The sequence below is a fragment of the Bos mutus genome, chromosome 15 (assembly GCF_027580195.1).
Source record: "Bos mutus isolate GX-2022 chromosome 15, NWIPB_WYAK_1.1, whole genome shotgun sequence".
NCBI classification, from domain to species: domain Eukaryota; kingdom Metazoa; phylum Chordata; class Mammalia; order Artiodactyla; family Bovidae; genus Bos; species Bos mutus.
The window spans coordinates 26,190,353-26,206,401 of record NC_091631.1 but is presented as its reverse complement, the minus strand read 5'-3'; the positions used below and the strand labels follow the sequence as shown (position 1 = coordinate 26,206,401).

Below are 16,049 nucleotides of genomic sequence, written 5' to 3'. Positions count from 1 at the left end.
CAATTTTTCCTTTGGAGAATAGGAGCTGGGAGCAGGAACAGAGAGGTGAGAGGCCACAGCCCAGAGAAGAAGCTGGGCTGGAGAAATCTCCAGGGTACTTGGGGGATGGGGGAGGCAGAGCTGGAGCCTGTGGGAGAGAAGGTGGAGAAGAGGTTGGCACCTGCAGAGGGGGTGGTGTCTCACTGTCAGGCAGCTGAGAAGGGGTGATGGAACCACATGAAGATAAGCACAGGGGGCTGCAAAGTGGGAGAGCCCAGGCACCCACTCCCTGCCCTCTAGACTTTGCCTCAGTGCCCCTCACCGGACTCCCACCCCCACCCCAGGTGAGGTGGCTCTTGTTGCTTCCCCTAGACCCCACAGCCCACACTCTCACCCTCCAGTTCCCTTCTAGGAACCATGAATGCTCTTCTTCTGACCCCTCTTGATTTCTTCCAAGTTCAACCTTGAGCAGCCTGGCTGCTCACTCTCAATCCTCCAGCCCCTGGGAGGCCTTTAACTCTCTAGCTGGGGAGGCCTTTGGGTGTCAGGGTAGCAGGGCTGGATGCTCAGGAAGGTCGGGGGCTGGAGACAGAGATGTGGGCATCGTCAGAGCGATGGGGCAGCCACATCAGTGAGGGTGATGATGTTCCTGGGAGAAGAGTCCTTCTGATTGCCTTTCTGATGGCTTGAGGAAGATGAGCACACCGCGAAGCCCCAAAAGGAGTGGCATCTAGGGTCCTAGATGTCAGGGGAGTGTCCCAAGGGGAAGGTGTGGGTGATTGGGGGATAGAGGCGGGCCCCACAGTGCACGGGTCAGGGAGACATGGTCTGAAAAGTGCAACCTTGGTGACCTCAGCCCTGGGTTGGGGAGATTGCTGGGAGCAGCTGGAAGTGGCCTGGAATAGATTAGGATGGAGGGGAGGGAGGGGAAGCTACTTTACTGAGAAGTTTACCCATGATGTCCGGAAAGGAAGGGGAAAGTGGTTTAAGGGTCTTCGTACTGTTTTTAAGATGGGCAAGACTTGAGCACAGCTGAAATCTGCAAGGAAGACAGAAGCAGAGAGGAGAGGCTGAAGGGAGCGCAAAGTGAGAAAATAAATGAGTGAGAGAGGACAGGACATGCCCAGGACATGCTGCCTCTGGACAGCGTGGGGAGCGGGTATAGAGGAAGCACTCGAATGGAGCTGCAGAGAGAGAGAGGTACTAACAGGCTCCTGCTGGAAGTCACCGTTTTCTTCGCAGGTGGGGAGCGGCGTTTGCCGAGTGTGAGGAGACAGAGGTGTGGCAGGGGCATGATGGTGGCTGAGACACCAAGGGTCAAGATGGTGAGACCCAGGGCCTCAGTCTCCCACCCAGTGGTCCTCCGCCTGTCTCCCCAGGGGTCTGCCATGAGGCTTCAAAGCCTGGAAGGGAAGTAGAGGAGGGCAGGGTTCCAGTGGATGCAAAGATTCCCAGCAGCAAGGAGGAGGCCGGCAGGCTGCACCATTTCTCCAAAATCATTTTTAATACATTCATGTGGGTTACACAAAGAGCGGGTCCTGAGGCCTGGGTTGTGGCCTGGCTCCCGGGAGGTGAAAGCAGCATCCTGTAGTGTTTTCAAAGATCAGGCGAGAAGGGGCCCACGCCTTGCCCTCAGGCCTGAAGAAGAGTGTTTGTGTGCACTGAGCACCTGTGGTCATGATCCCGAACAGGACTGGACCCACCAGCTGCCCCATTCGCCACCAGGGCCCCCGGGTGGGGCCAGGCCACCAGGCCAGGTTCTGGCCCTGCTCTGCCATGGACTCCCTGAGTCTTTGACCCTCTCTCAGCCTCAGTTTTCTCATCTGTAAAATGGGGTGGACAGAGGGCCATTTTCATCATCTCATACTTTACCGAGCACCATCGTGAGCCTGAGTGCAGGCCAAACACAGTAAGAAGGTGAAGACCATGACACAGAGTCCTGGGCTTGTCCCAGGGCTTCCTTTGTCCCCAGACAGCCCACGATTCCATGGGCTATATCTGCATGGGATTTTTCTATGCATTTTTCTAGGGGGAAAAATTCCCTGCATGACAAGGACCAGAAAGGGAGGTTGGAGCCAGCATCATCTTGTGATGTGACAGCTGAGAGAGAGAAGGAAACTGCCCAGGTCCAACCCCCAAGCCCCCCAACCCTGACTCCCTCAGTGAGGTCTGAAATCTGAATCTACCTTTTTTCACAGGCTCTGTCCTGACTTGAGCAGCTCTGAGCAAGTTCCAGTCTCTTCCTAAGTCTCAGCTGTTCTATCTACGTACCAGGGAGGTTGGACTCAATGGTCTCAAATTCCAGGCTATGTTCAACAGAGGGAGAAGGAGGGAGGGAATTCTAGGGCTAGATGAGAAAAGGAGAGCCCACCTAGTCAGCAAAGGATGGAATAAGAGAAACAGAGGCACAGGAGGAGGAGCGGGCCTGTGGCTGCCCGTCTTCTCTCTGCCCGCCTGGGAGAGAGGAAGGAGAAGAGTGGGTGGGTGTGCCCAGATGCTCCCTGGCCCCGTTCCAGCCATATGGGGCCATTTCCTGTCCATCTTACAGCCTGCAGCCCCTGCAGTGGCCAAGCTCAGGCTCTGGACGCAGGAGGATGTGAGCCTGGAGCTCAGTTCTGGCATTTCTTAGCTGGAGATCCCTGGAGGGAGACTTTCAGAGCCTCTAGTTAAACGGGATAATATACCAACCTCAGAGGGTTGTCATAAAGAGGCAAATGCAGGCTTGGGTTTGTCACTGCTGCCAAGTGTGGTGTAAAACAGAACCAGAAACCTAAGGGTCTCACTCCTGGCTCACTGGCCAGGATGGGGCTGAGCTGGAGCAGCAGGCCCGAGCAGGACCTGGACAGGGAATGGGCGGCGGGGTGGGATGGGGTGGGGGGGCGCGGCTAGGGCCGTTATCTGGACCCATGTGTGCAACCTGTGGGTGCCAGGTAGGAAAGCGCCTGTGCAGAGCAGGAAACAGACCAGTCCAGTGCTGGGCCAGAGCCCAGGGAGACTGCCTCTTAACCAACCCTGCCAGAGCTGCCGCAGCCTGCCTAACAACACTGGATCCAAGCCTTACTCAAGTGGCTCCAGCTTTCTTCCGGTCACAAGCTCTTCATGTTTCAGAGAAGCTGAAAGTCATTATCAGAAGATGTGACAAATAGTCTGCTTGGAAATGTCTCAGACAAATCCTCTTGGTCTTGCCCCTTTCTTGCCCTGGCCCAGCCAGGGAAGGACTATCCACATTCAGCCAGCTGGGGCTGCAGAACTTTGGAGCCCTGGCTTTCACACTCCACGTGGTGACCGCACACTCTGTGACCACCTGCCCACTCAGACTGGGCAATGCTGAGGGAAGGGATGTGTCTCATTCCCCGGCGCCCCCAGTGCCCAGGGCAGGATGTGGCACAAAACAGATGCTTGGCAAAGATCTGTAGATCTGATGGGATCAGCCTTACACTCTGTCACTCCTGAAACTGCCCAACTTCCGGCTTCCACAGCTGGACTACATGATGTGCGGCCTGAGAAGTGGGTCACCTACTGGTGCAGCAGGACACGGGGAAAGGAGCCCTGGGCTGGGACTGAGAGACCGAGGGTCTTGGACCCTGGCTTACTGTGTGATCATGGGTCAGTCCCCACCCTTCTCCATGCCTCTGGCTCCCCCACTGCCCCAGCAGGGTCTCTGGACAGAGCCCGTGTGTGGCCTCCAAACTCTCTAGGCTTTGTACTGTTGGCTGAACTTCTGCCGCCGCACACAGCAGCAGGTGGCCAGCGTGGTGAGCAGGATGGCAGACACCACTGCAAAGGTGAGAATGATGATAAGGTTGATATTCTTGAGACCCCCCTTCTCACAGTCCTCGGGACGCACGTGACTCAGGGACACCTCCTCCTGAGAGCCAAAGCGGCAGATCAGGTCCTGGGTGGCATCCACGTCCACACGGCCCTGGTGCAGCTGGGCCGCCAGCCAGCCATTGCCGCAGCAGCTGAGCGGGTTCCCCTGCAGGTAGAGGCGCCGCAGGCTGTTTTCCAGGCCGCCCATGGCACTGCCCGGAAGGAGGCTGAAGCTGTTGTTCCTCAGATCCAGCACCTCCAGGGACACGGCCTGTGTCCAGGCAGGTAGGCGGCTCAGGCGGTTCTCAGCCAGATTGAGCCGCTTGAGGCAGCTGAAGCAGGGCAGGTCCACCTGCAGGACGGCCAGCCCATTGCCCTGCAGGGCCAGGACCTCCAAGGAGCCCTCCAGGCCCGCCAAGGCCCCTGGGGCCACATCCAGCCCAGGGTTAGAGGAGAGGTCCAGCTCGGCCAGTGGCGTGTGGAGGAAGGCACCTGCCTGCAGTATCTCCATCTCATTGTCCGCCAGGTTCAGGACACGGAGGGAGGAGATACCAGAGAAGGCCACGCAACCCGAGGGTCCAGGTTCAGCTGGGCCCCCGCAGGGGCTGAGCCGGTTCCCCTGCAAGTTAAGCCTCTGCAGACTGGCCAGGCTGGTGAAGGTGTACAGGGGCAGGTCCCGCAGGGCATTGTCCTGTAAAAGCAGCGTCCGCAGGGACCCCAGGGCCCTGGCGCCCAGCTCCAGAGTCTCCAGCGCATTGTGGCTGATGTCCAGAAGCGTCAGGCAGGGCAGGGAGCCGGGCTGGGCCTCAAAGGCCCGCAAACAGTTCCGGCTGAGGTTCAGGGAGCGCAGTGAGGTCAGGGGCTCAAGAAAGCCCTCCGGGACGAGCTCAATCTCATTGTAGCTCAAATCCAGATTCAAGAGCTGGGAGAGGGGTTGGGTGCTGGCATTGCGGCTGGGGTTGGAGAGGGGCAAGGATGACCAGCCCTCGGAAGGCGCATGGAGGCCCTCGGCTCCACCCCGGGGTGGCTCCGCAGGGAGCCGGATGAGGTTGTTGGACGCATTCAGGTAAATGAGTCTCGGGAGTGCGCTCAGGTCGGGAAAGTGGAGCAGTTTGTTCTCCCGCAGGTCGAGCCAGGCGAGCTGGTACTCGGCCCTCGGCTCCGCCGTCTGAAAGGCCTCAATACTGTTGCAGCTCAGATCCAGGACGCGCAGCTGCTGGAGGCTGAAATCGGAGATGCAGGTGAGGGAGTTCCTGGAGAGGTTGAGGTGCACCAGGCGGGGCAAGGCCTCAAAGGCACCGTCTTCGATGTCCATCAGCACGTTGCTGTGAAGGTCCAGCCGCTCCAGCGCGGGTGTGCTCAAGAAGGTGCGGCGGCCCAGGCGCGTCAGGCTGTTCTCCGCCAGTGAGAGAGTGCGCAGGGCGGGCGCCTCCCCCAGCAGCTGCTCCACCAGGCCGCTGTACAGGCTGTTCCCCGACAGGTCCAAGGACGTCAGGTGCGGCAGGGGGCCCAGTCCCCCAGTGTTCAGCGCTGTGCCCACCGCCAGGTGGTTGTGGGCCAGGTTGAGGTGCTCCAGGTGGGGCAGGGCCTGGAAGACCCCTGGCTGGAGGAAGCTGATCTCGTTGGCGCTCAGGTCCAGGTGACGAAGTGCCGTGTAGAAACCCAGGGGCAAGGCCAGGATGCTCCGCAGCTGGTTCCTAGATAAGTTGAGGACCTCGATGTCCCGTGAGAGCACCGAGGGGACCTGGAGCAGGCCACGGCCCTGGCACCAGACCTCCTTGTCCACCTGGGGAGGGTGGGAGGGCAGGGAGAGCAATGGCATTAGTGCATGCCCTAGGAGGTAGAACCCGACACTCGCCTCTAGGAAGGATGACTTGAGCCCCCACCAGGCTTGGCTAGGACTCTCTTCTGTCCTCCCAGCATGATTCAGGTCCTCCACCCCAGCCTAACCCGCCTAGGTCTGCATGATCCCCACCCTGCTCCCTGCCGCTGTCTTTGGTACATGATAGAGCAGTGCTTCCCTGGTGGCTCAGACGGTAAAGTGTCTGACTGCAATGGGAGACCCGGGTTCAATCCCTGGGTCAGGAATATCCCCTGGGGGAAGAAATGGTAACCCACTCCAGTACTCTTGCCTGGAGAATTCTATGGACAGAGGAGCCTGGTGGGCTACAGTCCATGGGGTTGCAAAGAGTCGGACACGACTGAGTGACTTCACTTCACAGCAGTGCTGGCATCAGGGAGGGACTCAAGGAAGCTTTGATGGGTAGACCATACAGATGATAGGCAGAAGGAAAAATGTACTAACAAAAAAATTCTGTACTGACTATTATCCTATTTTACAGGAAACTAAGCCACGTATCATTTAGAGTGAGCCAGAGCCAGTGAGGAGCAGGGCCACGCTGGGACCCAGGCCTCCTCGTTCTACATCCCAAGTTCCTTCTATGGACCCACAGAGTTAAACTTACCCAGCTGATGTTAGATTAGAAACCACTTTGGGAGAAATGTTTCCAAAAACAAAAAATGCTCTTTCCACTCTAGTCCTCTGTTTTAATTCTGGTCTCGCACCCTCAGATCTCATTCGAACCCTCACTCCATGGGGCACAACTCTGGTTCCAGAGCCTGCCTTCCTTGCTGACACTCCCTAGATGTGACCTCTTTCCTGCTGCTCCATCTACCCCACCCCACCCCCACCCCATCAGTGGCTTCAGTTCCCATGGTCCAGTCCAGATGGGCCCCCAGAGATGGGGTTGGGGCCGGGAAAAAGATGACCAGAGTCCCAACCCATATTCTTTGTTAACAAGAGCTGATTTTGCTGTGTGAGCTCCATCTGGTTCTGATCCAGAATGTAACTCATCCTTCCCCAATGCCTCTTCAGCATTTTATATTTTATTTCACATTTTCAGACCCATAGTCTCATTGGATTGTCATGGTAGCCTGCCCATCAAACATGATCACCCCTCTTTAAGAAACTCAAGCTCAGAGAGGGGAAGAGAGGGTCTAGGATCACCCAGCTGGTGAGGAACAGAGCTAGTAGCTTTTGAACCCCAGTCTCCTAACAACCGAAGACCCCACTTTTGTCCTCCACCACATGTGCCTTCAGGGGCCAGAATTCTTTCCATGTGAATGCAGTCTCCCTCTGTCATTTCCGGCACACCAGGAACCCCAGCCTTTCCCAGCAAAGGCTCTGACTTCCATAAGCACCCAGCTCAGGCCCACTCCACCCCAGCCTCTCTGTCTTCACTGACCCCTTCTGACGGGTCTGCCAGCCGAATGCCTGGAAACTGTCAGAAACTCCACTCTGACCATGCTGCCCTTGACTTAAACCCCTTCCAGGCAGAGCCAGGACCCTAAGCAGGGCTCAACATTGTTTGTGGTCCCTGCTCATCTTCTCCCAACCCACCCTAGCCCAGCCCACACCTGACCACGGCCCACTGCACCCTCCCACACCCACCTCTCAGCCTCCTTCCCGCTGCTCCATGTGCTGGCTGTGCTCTGCCCAACCAGAGCAGGATCGCGAACTCTGTGTGCTGAGCACCAGGGTCTCCTCCACCCAGGAGACCTCCCTAAATGCTGGGCAGGTCAGGGCCTCCCCTGGGCTCTCACAGTCCCTGTGCTTCCCTTTGTTTCTCCCTGTGACTATCTGTGTGTGGACCGGCTAGAAAGTGAGCTCAGGGCAAAGGGTTTGATTGACTGGATATTTGGACCTGGCCTTTCTGAGCACCAGAAAGTGCTCAGTACATTTTTCAGTAGATGGAAGACATCATCAGCTTAATACAGGTCTGAGGGACTGACTCAATCAAGGGATGATCCATTCATTCAGGGTTTCCCAGATGGCGCTAGTGGTAATCAACCCGCCTGCCAATGCAGGAGATAGGGTTTGATCCCTGGGTTGGGAAGATCTCCTGGAGGAGGAAATGGCAACCCATTTCAGTATTCTTGCCTGGGAAATCCCATGAACAGAGGAGCCTGGCAGGCTACAGTCCGTGTGGTCACAAGAGTCGGACACGACTGAACACGATCCATTTATTCAGACCAGAGTCAAAGACTATTAGAGCGCAAAGGGTTCAGCCCACCCCCTTCCCAGATGGGGAGACCAAGCCTAAAGATGGCAGTAACTTGAATGAGGTCACAAATCAGCAGCTGGGCCGACAGGGTAGGAATACAGCCTGGGTTTTCCCTGCCTGGCCCAGCTCTCAGCTTCCTCCCAAGAGCCCAAGGTAGGGGGAGGGATGCGAGGAGGAACAGGCTGTCTTCCATCAGGCATGTGTGACTCTTCCAAGTCCACACGGCACAGTGACCGGCATTACTCAGAGGCCCAGGGACAACCCCTGCCATTGGGGCCCAGTGCAAAGTAGCATCCTCATACTCTAGCCACCTTGCCAGACCTGCCTGGCTCCTTGCTCCCTCCTCCCTCACAACTTCTCTGCCAGCTGGGGCTACTGGGCATAGACTCCTCATCCATATTCTCAGCTCCCTGAACCATCCTGATTAAAGAAGAAACAACAAAATGAACACAGACATAACATGTGTTGTGTGGGGTGGGGAGCGCTTACCCCATGTATAAGCCCAGCTCCATTTCACCTCTGGATACTCAAAGGTCCTCTGTGGCACCAGCCCCTGAGAGTTGAGCCAGGACACGAAGCTGGCCCAGTCCAGCACCCAATCCTGCTTTCTGCCCAGTGCCCAGAACCCCTGTCACAGAGGCCCAGAGGGGACCGCCACGAGGCAGGACTGCTCAGCTCTCCAGTTCAGTCCAGGAAGGAACTTGAAGGCCAGGGCAGCTCTCAGGACACCATTTGTGAGGCACCCACTGCTCCCTGATCTCCGAGCCCCCAGCATGAGTGACTTATGTGGGGAGGGATCTTGGGAGTGTCCACCCTTAGTCAGGTTCTGAGCTTCCCCTAATGACCCCCTATCCACTCTCTCTGATGTGCCAGGATGCCATTGCCCAGGTTTTTTTTTTTTTTTTTAGGAGGGAAGAGGGTGCCACTCAACCCCATCATACTATCTACACACAGAAGGGAAGCAGAGCAGGGAGAGTCACCCGGCAGTGGACACCATGAACTTGGGAGGGAGGGGTCCAAATCTGTTACTTCCTGTCTGTATGACCTTGGGGGTCACATCTTTTCTCTCAGCCTAAGTTTCCTCAGCTGAAAAGAGAAGTTCTGGGCAGGACAAAATGAGAGATGGTCCTTAGTGTAGAGCAGGCCCCTTGCTAGCCCTCGGCATGTGGCCATTTCTTTTTACTACTGAAAAGCATCATAGTGCCTTCTGTGGGAGTTCAGAAAGTCCATTCCTGCCTGTTACCTCCTTTGCCCCAAATCCAAAGCTCACCCAGTTCCCTTCTGCCTGTTGCGTGGCCCAGGCCCTTCCTCCCTCCCTCTGAGCTTTGTGCCCCAGGAAGGATGTGGGGCTGCATGTGGTGATGTCTGAGTCCTTCTCTGCCCATTATTCTGGATTCTGGGAACCCTGGAAGGGCTCCAAGGAGCACGAGTGAGGTGGCCACAGCAGACACTGCAAACCCCAGGAAAGTGCTGCTGGCCCTGGCTGCTAGCACATGCACCTCCCAAAGCAGCTGCCCACCCTGTGTCACTAGGGCTTCCCCAGTGGCTCAGCAGTAAAGAATCTTCCTGCAATGCAGGAGATGCAAGTTCGGTCCCTTGGTTGGGAAGATCCCCTGGAGAAAGGAAATGGCAGCCCATTCCACTATTCTTGCCTGGGAAAATCCCAATCCACGGGGTCACAAAAGAGTCAGACACGACTGGGTGACTAAAACACCACCAACTCTGTGTCATGAGCTCCCAGTCCCAGGTCCAAATGAGGCTACTGGAGGGCCTGTCCCTTCCCCAGCCCAAGCTCTGGCCTTGACCTCAGTGACTGTCCAGCTGTCCAGTTAGACTAGATAAGCTCTTTTCTCTGTATCCCACAGGGTCACAGTAACCTCAGAGCGTTTCCCAGACTCTAGGAAAATGGGACAAAATGGATCAAACCTTGTCACTACCCTTGAGGAGCTCTTGGTCTGGTAGCTGAGTCAGCCGTGGACCCATTTACCAACTACCCCATGTGCTCAGTGTTGAGAAGGAGGGAGGCTTAGGACTGTGGGAGCCCAGAAAAGGGATGGCCTGGGAGGGGTCAGGGAAAGCTTCTTGGAGAAGGCGGCATTTGACCTGGGCAGTACTAAGTGAGAGGCATCACAGCAGGAATACGGCAGTTGGGCTCAAGTTAAGGAGCCCAGTTAGGGAGGGGATTTGTCCCCAGGAGGGGCCCAGGACAGAAGAGCCTTTCCCAGCTGCCCACCCCAGGTTCCCCACACATATACATGTTCTTCAGGGCGTCACATGTGGCACTAGTAGTAAAGAACCTGGCTGCCAATGCAGGAGTTGTAAGAGATGTGGGTTCGATCCCTGGGTTGGGAAGATCTCCAGGAAGAAGGCATGGCAACCCACTCCGGTATTCTTGCCTGGAGAATCCCCATGGACAGAGGAGCCTGGTCCTACAGTCCATGGGGTCACAAAAAGTTGGACACGGCTGAAGTGACTTAGCACTCACGCACACATATTCTTCAGCAACCAGCTGGACCCACTGACCTGTGGGGATGGCCTGAGGAAATAGAGTCCCTACTGAAGTGAATGACCTCGGACAAGTTGGCTAACTTCTCCAAGCCGGTTTCCAATTCTCTAAAACTGGAATGATTATACTTACCTGGCAGGATTAATAGTAAACAGGGCATTTAGACATTCTAGTAGGTGCTCAGTAAATGCGAGCTTTAATGGCATTAAGTGGATCCCCTTTCCTCTTCTGAGCCCTCTAGCCTCTGGCTTCTGGGCCAGTAGGACCCCCGGGGGCAGGGGATATGAGGAACTCTCCCTGATGAGGCAGAGCATCTTACCTTCCTACAGGGCACCTTGTCTCGGTGTTGGGAGGTAGCCAGGCCCAGGGTCAGCACGGCCAGAAGCAGCAGAATCTGGTGGCTCATGGCTCTGCAGAGGGCAGGAAGAAAGGGGAAGATGGTAAGACTGCAGGCTCCTTCCCACCGCGGGCTCCCACCGCCCTCTCCTGTCTGCAGCTGCCCTCAGGGAACCCCAGACCACAGCGGGAGCTGGACTGAAGGTGCTGTGAACAGGGCCCCTTGTGAAGGTGGTGGGAAACAGGGCTGCAGCCCATCACAAACGGCCTTCAGTGCCAGATGGAGGGGCTAAGCCATTACCTTGGACAGGAGTTTTTAAGCAGTGGGTGACACGGTCAGATTTGGGCTTCAAAAGGCCCCATCAGGCAGAAGACAGCATGGAGGAGGTGAGCAGGAGGCAGACAGGCCTCAAGGGCTGCCCTGGGCCAAGCTCAGGACTCCAGGTCCACACAGGCCACAAGCAGGCCCCCCATCTGAGCTCAAGTTCCAAACGGAATTCCTCAATCCCCCCACCCGCAGAACTTTATTTTGCCCTTTCTCTTTTGATTTTCTGATCCCCGAGTCCCTGCCATTGTTTGAAGGCTGGGCCTGGAGCCTTGACAGGAAGCCCCGCCAGGAGGCCTGCCCTGCCCCCAGCACTGTGGCCCGTGGACTTCCCCAGGAACAGGCTGCCAGGCCCTTAACTTTCACTGAAGCCACCGCCTGCACAGTGGGACACCCAGGCCTGCTGGGCCAGCCCTTCTCTCATGAGCAGCCTGGTTGAGGTTGAGGGCGACCACAAAGCCCCCAGACGGGTCGCATCCCAGTGCTGCTAGGGGCTCATTCACTGAGAACCTGGGCCAAGTGCTGGCAACACACAGCTCAGTCTGTCAGTTTCATTCATTCAGTCATTCATTCACCCACATCTTACTGAATGCCTCTTCATGTCTGGCTCTGTACTGGGAACTGGGGACACAGATAAAGGCCCAGAAGTGACCATAATATAAATACCTACAAAACATTAACAAGGAGAGACATAATGCTCTCCAAGAGCACTGGACTCAGAGTCACCCACACCAGACTGCTTCCTCTGTCTCCTCCACTTACCTGCTGTGTGACTTTGTACAAGTCACTTCACCTCTCTGAGCCTCAGTTTCCTCTTCTGAGGCTAATGCCAACCTCGCCAAGTTTTGTTAAAGATCAAATGAGACATATTCTATGAAAGTGTCGCACACAGAGCTCGCATGTACTAGGCACTCTTCTCCACACTTTACAGCTATGAACTCATTTACTCCTTCCAATAATTCAGTGACTTGGTTTTATGATCACCATTCCCACTGTGCAGACAGGAAAATGGAGGCTCAGAGAAATTAAGCAACATGCCCAAGGTCACACAACTAACAAGGGACAGACTCAGGAAGGTGGGCTTCTGGATCTGTGCCCTTAACCTCTAGCTATAAGGTCTCCTGCAGGTGCTCAATCAGTAAGTGCTGAATTGTGAATCTGAGGGATGCTTTAGAAGATGCATTTATAGAAACTTTATGGGCTGAGTCCTTACTGTTAGAACCTGTTAAACATCCTTGCTATGATTTGTAAATGAAGGCGGGTGCTCTGAGGTCCTTCCTTGTTCAGATAGGCAAAGAACGCAGTGGTGTCTTTTAAGCCCTGTTCCCTGGGTTCCCCCGGGGCCATGGGCCCCCTGCCCCACAGCTGTTCTTCCTCTCACCTGCGTTACAGGTTGGGCTTTTACAGGAAATTCTGTTCTGCTGTTTAAAAAGCAGAACATCACCACCCTTTTGAAAGCCAGTATACTCAGAATTGAGTGGAAACCCCTCAGCAGGCCTTCGAGGCCCTTGCGGAGCGTGCCTACCTCGCCAGCTCTTCCCTCCAGCTTCATTTCTCACTGTCCCTTCTCCTATTCTGTGTTCTGAAAGCCTCAAATTCCCTTCAGTTCTCTAAGCATCTTTTCACTGCCCCTAACCTTCACTTCCTCCCCTCTATTGTGCTGAATACCTCCTCATTCTTTGGGTCTCAGCCTAGATGTCACCTCCTCCAAGAAGCCCTCTCTGGTTCTCCGAGTCTGGGCTCTATATTGGTGCCAAGCGTCCCATCAGCCCCTGGTTCCCTTCCCTTTGCCCCCTCCCCCATCACCATGGGCCGCGTCCCCAGGGCAAAGGGGCCTTACTCTCCACTGGGCCCCATCTCACACTGTGCAGGTCGGGGAAGGCAGTGAGAATCGGCACGCGGTGGCGCCTCGCTGACATGGTGACGCTGGAGAAAGCAGTTTCTCTCCTGGACTCTCTCTTTACCTCCCTGCCACACTCCCTCCCCTCATCAGCAGGTTCTGTCTGCTCTTCCTAAAAAACCAGATTCTGGATCTGCCCACCGCCCGACAGACTGAGGCACCACCACGACCCTGGGCCTCGATCCCAGCAACACCTTGTTTCCACCTTGATCTCTCGCAGTCTGCCCTAAACATAGTAGCCTGAGTGATGTCTTTAAATCATGTATCAGACCATGAATCTCACTGCTTGAAAACCTCCCATAAAATTCAGATGTACACAACCTCCTCTCTAACTCCATCTACCATTTGCCCTTCCCTCACCGACTCCTAGCTTTCTCGCCATTCCTCAAGCAAGTGCCCTCCTGCCTCAGGGCCTTTGCCCTGCTTGCTCCCTCCACCTCCCCAGATCTGCATATGTTTTACTGTTTTCCTCATTTTGGTTGTTTCCTAATATTTATTCCTTATTCTGAGAACAGGGGTCTAATAAGCAGTACTCACTAAAGATCTATTGAATAAACAGAAAAGTGAGGAGTAGCAGTCCACTGCTAAGGGCTGAGTGGTAAGGATAAGGTAGGTAAGGATAAGGTAAGGATATCTTACCTTATCAAGGTAAGGATAAGAGAGGACCTGGGTTAGTTCTGAACCTTCTCAAAGGGGCTCTTGTTTCCTGTTCCCCTGCCAAATCCCATCCTATCTCCCAGGTGGGCAGCTGAACATCCAGGGGGGCCCTTCCCTGCAGCACGTGGAACTCTGCCCTGCCATCCAAAGGAGAGGGGCCCCTTGATGGTGGGCACCCTTCAGCAGTGCCCAGACAGTGCGTAGAATTTGAGGGCTACTCACTCTCAAAAGGGAGGACTGGGTTCACTGAGACCCAGGCTCCCATCCTGACTCTACTCCTCACCAGCCCTGTGCCCTGGGGCACGTCCCTTCACCTTTCAGGGTCTCCATGTCCCATCTGTAGAGCAAGTAGCCTGGTTCCTGTTTTGCCACTGTTTGCCTCCAGTGGTTGTGATGATCAAGCATAGAACGGCCGTGAAGGTACCCTGGACACATACTGTCTTTCCCAGCAGGGATAAACTCGCAGGGCTGAGCAGCCCAGGCGAGGCGAGGAGTGCTCAAGAGGAAAGCCCCCGGCCTGCAGACAAGTGGCCCAGGGAAGAGGAGGCAAAAAAACATCTTAGGACTCTGGGAGGAGAAGTGCCAAAAAAATGTGTAGGTGTGTGTGAAAGTGTGTGTGTGTGTGTGTGAGAGAGGGAGAGAGAGAGATGAGGTGGAGGGGCACTACTAATATTAAGCCCATCTCTAGTGTTTAAGGATGTTAGATACTCTTCTTAGCACTTGACATATATCATTTCATTTAATTCTCACAACAACCCAGTGAATCAGTTACTATAATTTCCATTTTACATATGAGAACACTGAGACTCAGAAAGGTGAAGTGACTTACCCCAGAGTTACCCAGCTCATAAGTGTTTTGGGATTTAGCCCAGGTCTGTGTGTTGTGTTTTTTCCAGCAGGTGCTGAGCTGCCTGCCTCCTAGAGAATTTGCCCACGAGGAGAACCAGGCTCAGGGAGATGACTTACCCAAGGTCACATAGGCAGTTAATGGCAAAGTCGAGATCAGAATCCAGTCTGTCTGCCTCCTAAAGCAAGTGTTTCAACAACACTAAGCCAAGATCTCCTTTCTAATCCACTCCACACATCCCCCAACCCCAACACACACAGCAGCAGACAGGCTCACAGTGCCGGGCTTCGGGGTGCTCCTCTCCCTCCTCTCAGCCTGGATCACGGGCAGAGTCGGGTCCTGGGAGAGCTGCTGTAGATGTTCCCAGCCAGCAGTGAATCACTAAGGGCAAGCCCCGTTCTGGAGACATGTGCAGCCCACGGGGGAATTAGACCTTAACCCAAAGGAATGTGTCTGTGATGGCGGAATTTCAGGCAGCTGAGGGTGGGGGTGGGGGTCCCTCACGTCCTACCACCCATTAAGAAGGCTGGCTGAGGAAACCCTAGGAGAGAGGTGGGTGCCTCACCCTCTGCACCCCTAGAGATGGGCAGGCTATCTGATGCGGTGGGATGCGAAGACCCGCCCCCAGCCCCCGCCCCCTCGCCAGGGTTAGAGGGCAGTAGGAGACCAGAGACAAATCCTAAACGGCCCTTGACTAGCTTGTGTGTTCCCTGGGCAAGTGCCGGCCTTTCTGCGGTTGTTTTCCCATCTGTCAAATGGGAACGCCGGCCTCGCCCTGCCCTTCGCAGGAAAGATCCGCTGAGCTAGGAGCCTGGAGCCGAGGCAGGGTCAACCCTGGCCCCACGCACAAAGTATTGGAGGGGGATTGTTGAGGATCAGTTTCTCGATGAACCAGCCCCAGCTCAGCTCCGCGCCGGGTGCTCGAGAGGGGCTCGGGACCGCCAGTTCCCCGAGGGGCCGGCCAGCCTCGCCCGCTGGGCGGCTCCTACCTGGCTCAGCGCGGCCGCCGCTCCTCTCCCGGGCAGCCCCGGCACATTTTGCGCAAACCTGCCCTCCCCGTCCCACCCCGCGCCAGACCCCGGGGTCACGGCCCGAGGAGGCGCACGGCCGCTCCACCGCCCCACGGGAGCCCGACCCACGAGAGGGCGACCGGGGCTCCAATTTAAATACCTCTCCCGCCGACCCGCCCCACCACGCCCCCCCCTGGGCCCGGCCGCGGGGTCCTAGCGCCCGGCCGGCGCGCCCCCGCGTGACTCGGTTTATCCGGAACCCGCGAGGGGAGGAAGCATTTTCTCGCGGCCGAAACCGCGAGGCTGGGGAGGGGCGGGTCGAAGAGGACAGGGTGAAAGGACGGGGAAGGAGAGGGGTCCCTAAGGAAGCGCTGTGCCACCGAGGCCGCCGCCGCACGTGCAGTTCGTGGCCCCGCGGGGTCCGGAGGGGCGGGTGGCTCTAGCAGCCGCAGGTCCGCAGAGGAAATCCGGCCTGGCCCCGATTTCTCCCGCTGTTGGCGCCGCCGCACTTAGGGGAGGCAAACAGGAGAGGTGACGGCGGGGCTGAACACGGAAGGAAATGACCCTTCACTGGCCCTGGAGCGGCCACAAAGGGGGTTCCCCCACACCGCAGCC

The 16,049-nt window shown here is 56.3% G+C and overlaps 1 protein-coding gene across 3 annotated transcripts; it reads right to left on the bottom strand.

Annotated features, from left to right (window-relative positions):
• Window positions 1-1,457: 1,457 nt before the first annotated feature.
• On the bottom strand, window positions 1,458-15,571 carry LRRC32 (leucine rich repeat containing 32). 3 transcript variants are annotated; one of them, XM_070383665.1, is made up of 3 exons: window positions 15,414-15,571; window positions 10,679-10,769; window positions 1,458-5,575 (listed from the first exon to the last, which is right to left on the bottom strand). In XM_070383665.1, the coding sequence occupies exons 2-3, from the start codon at window positions 10,763-10,765 to the stop codon at window positions 3,674-3,676; spliced, it is 1,989 nt and encodes a 662-aa protein (XP_070239766.1). In that variant the 5' UTR covers window positions 10,766-10,769; window positions 15,414-15,571; the 3' UTR covers window positions 1,458-3,673. The 3 variants fall into 3 exon arrangements, with proteins under 3 accessions (XP_070239766.1, XP_070239768.1, XP_070239767.1); XM_070383667.1 differs by lacking the exon at window positions 15,414-15,571 and adding an exon at window positions 14,701-15,383; XM_070383666.1 differs by lacking the exon at window positions 15,414-15,571 and adding an exon at window positions 14,544-14,686.
• Between the last annotated feature and the right edge of the window lie 478 nt (window positions 15,572-16,049).

Coding starts and splice junctions, on each gene's coding strand:
- LRRC32 (XM_070383665.1), bottom strand. CDS start 10,765: ATGAGCCACCAGATTCTGCTGCTTCTGGCCGTGCTGACCCTGGGCCTG. Junction 5,576..10,678: donor ACAAGGTGCCCTGTAGGAAG/GTAAGATGCTCT, acceptor CACCCTCCCCAG/GTGGACAAGGAGGTCTGGTG.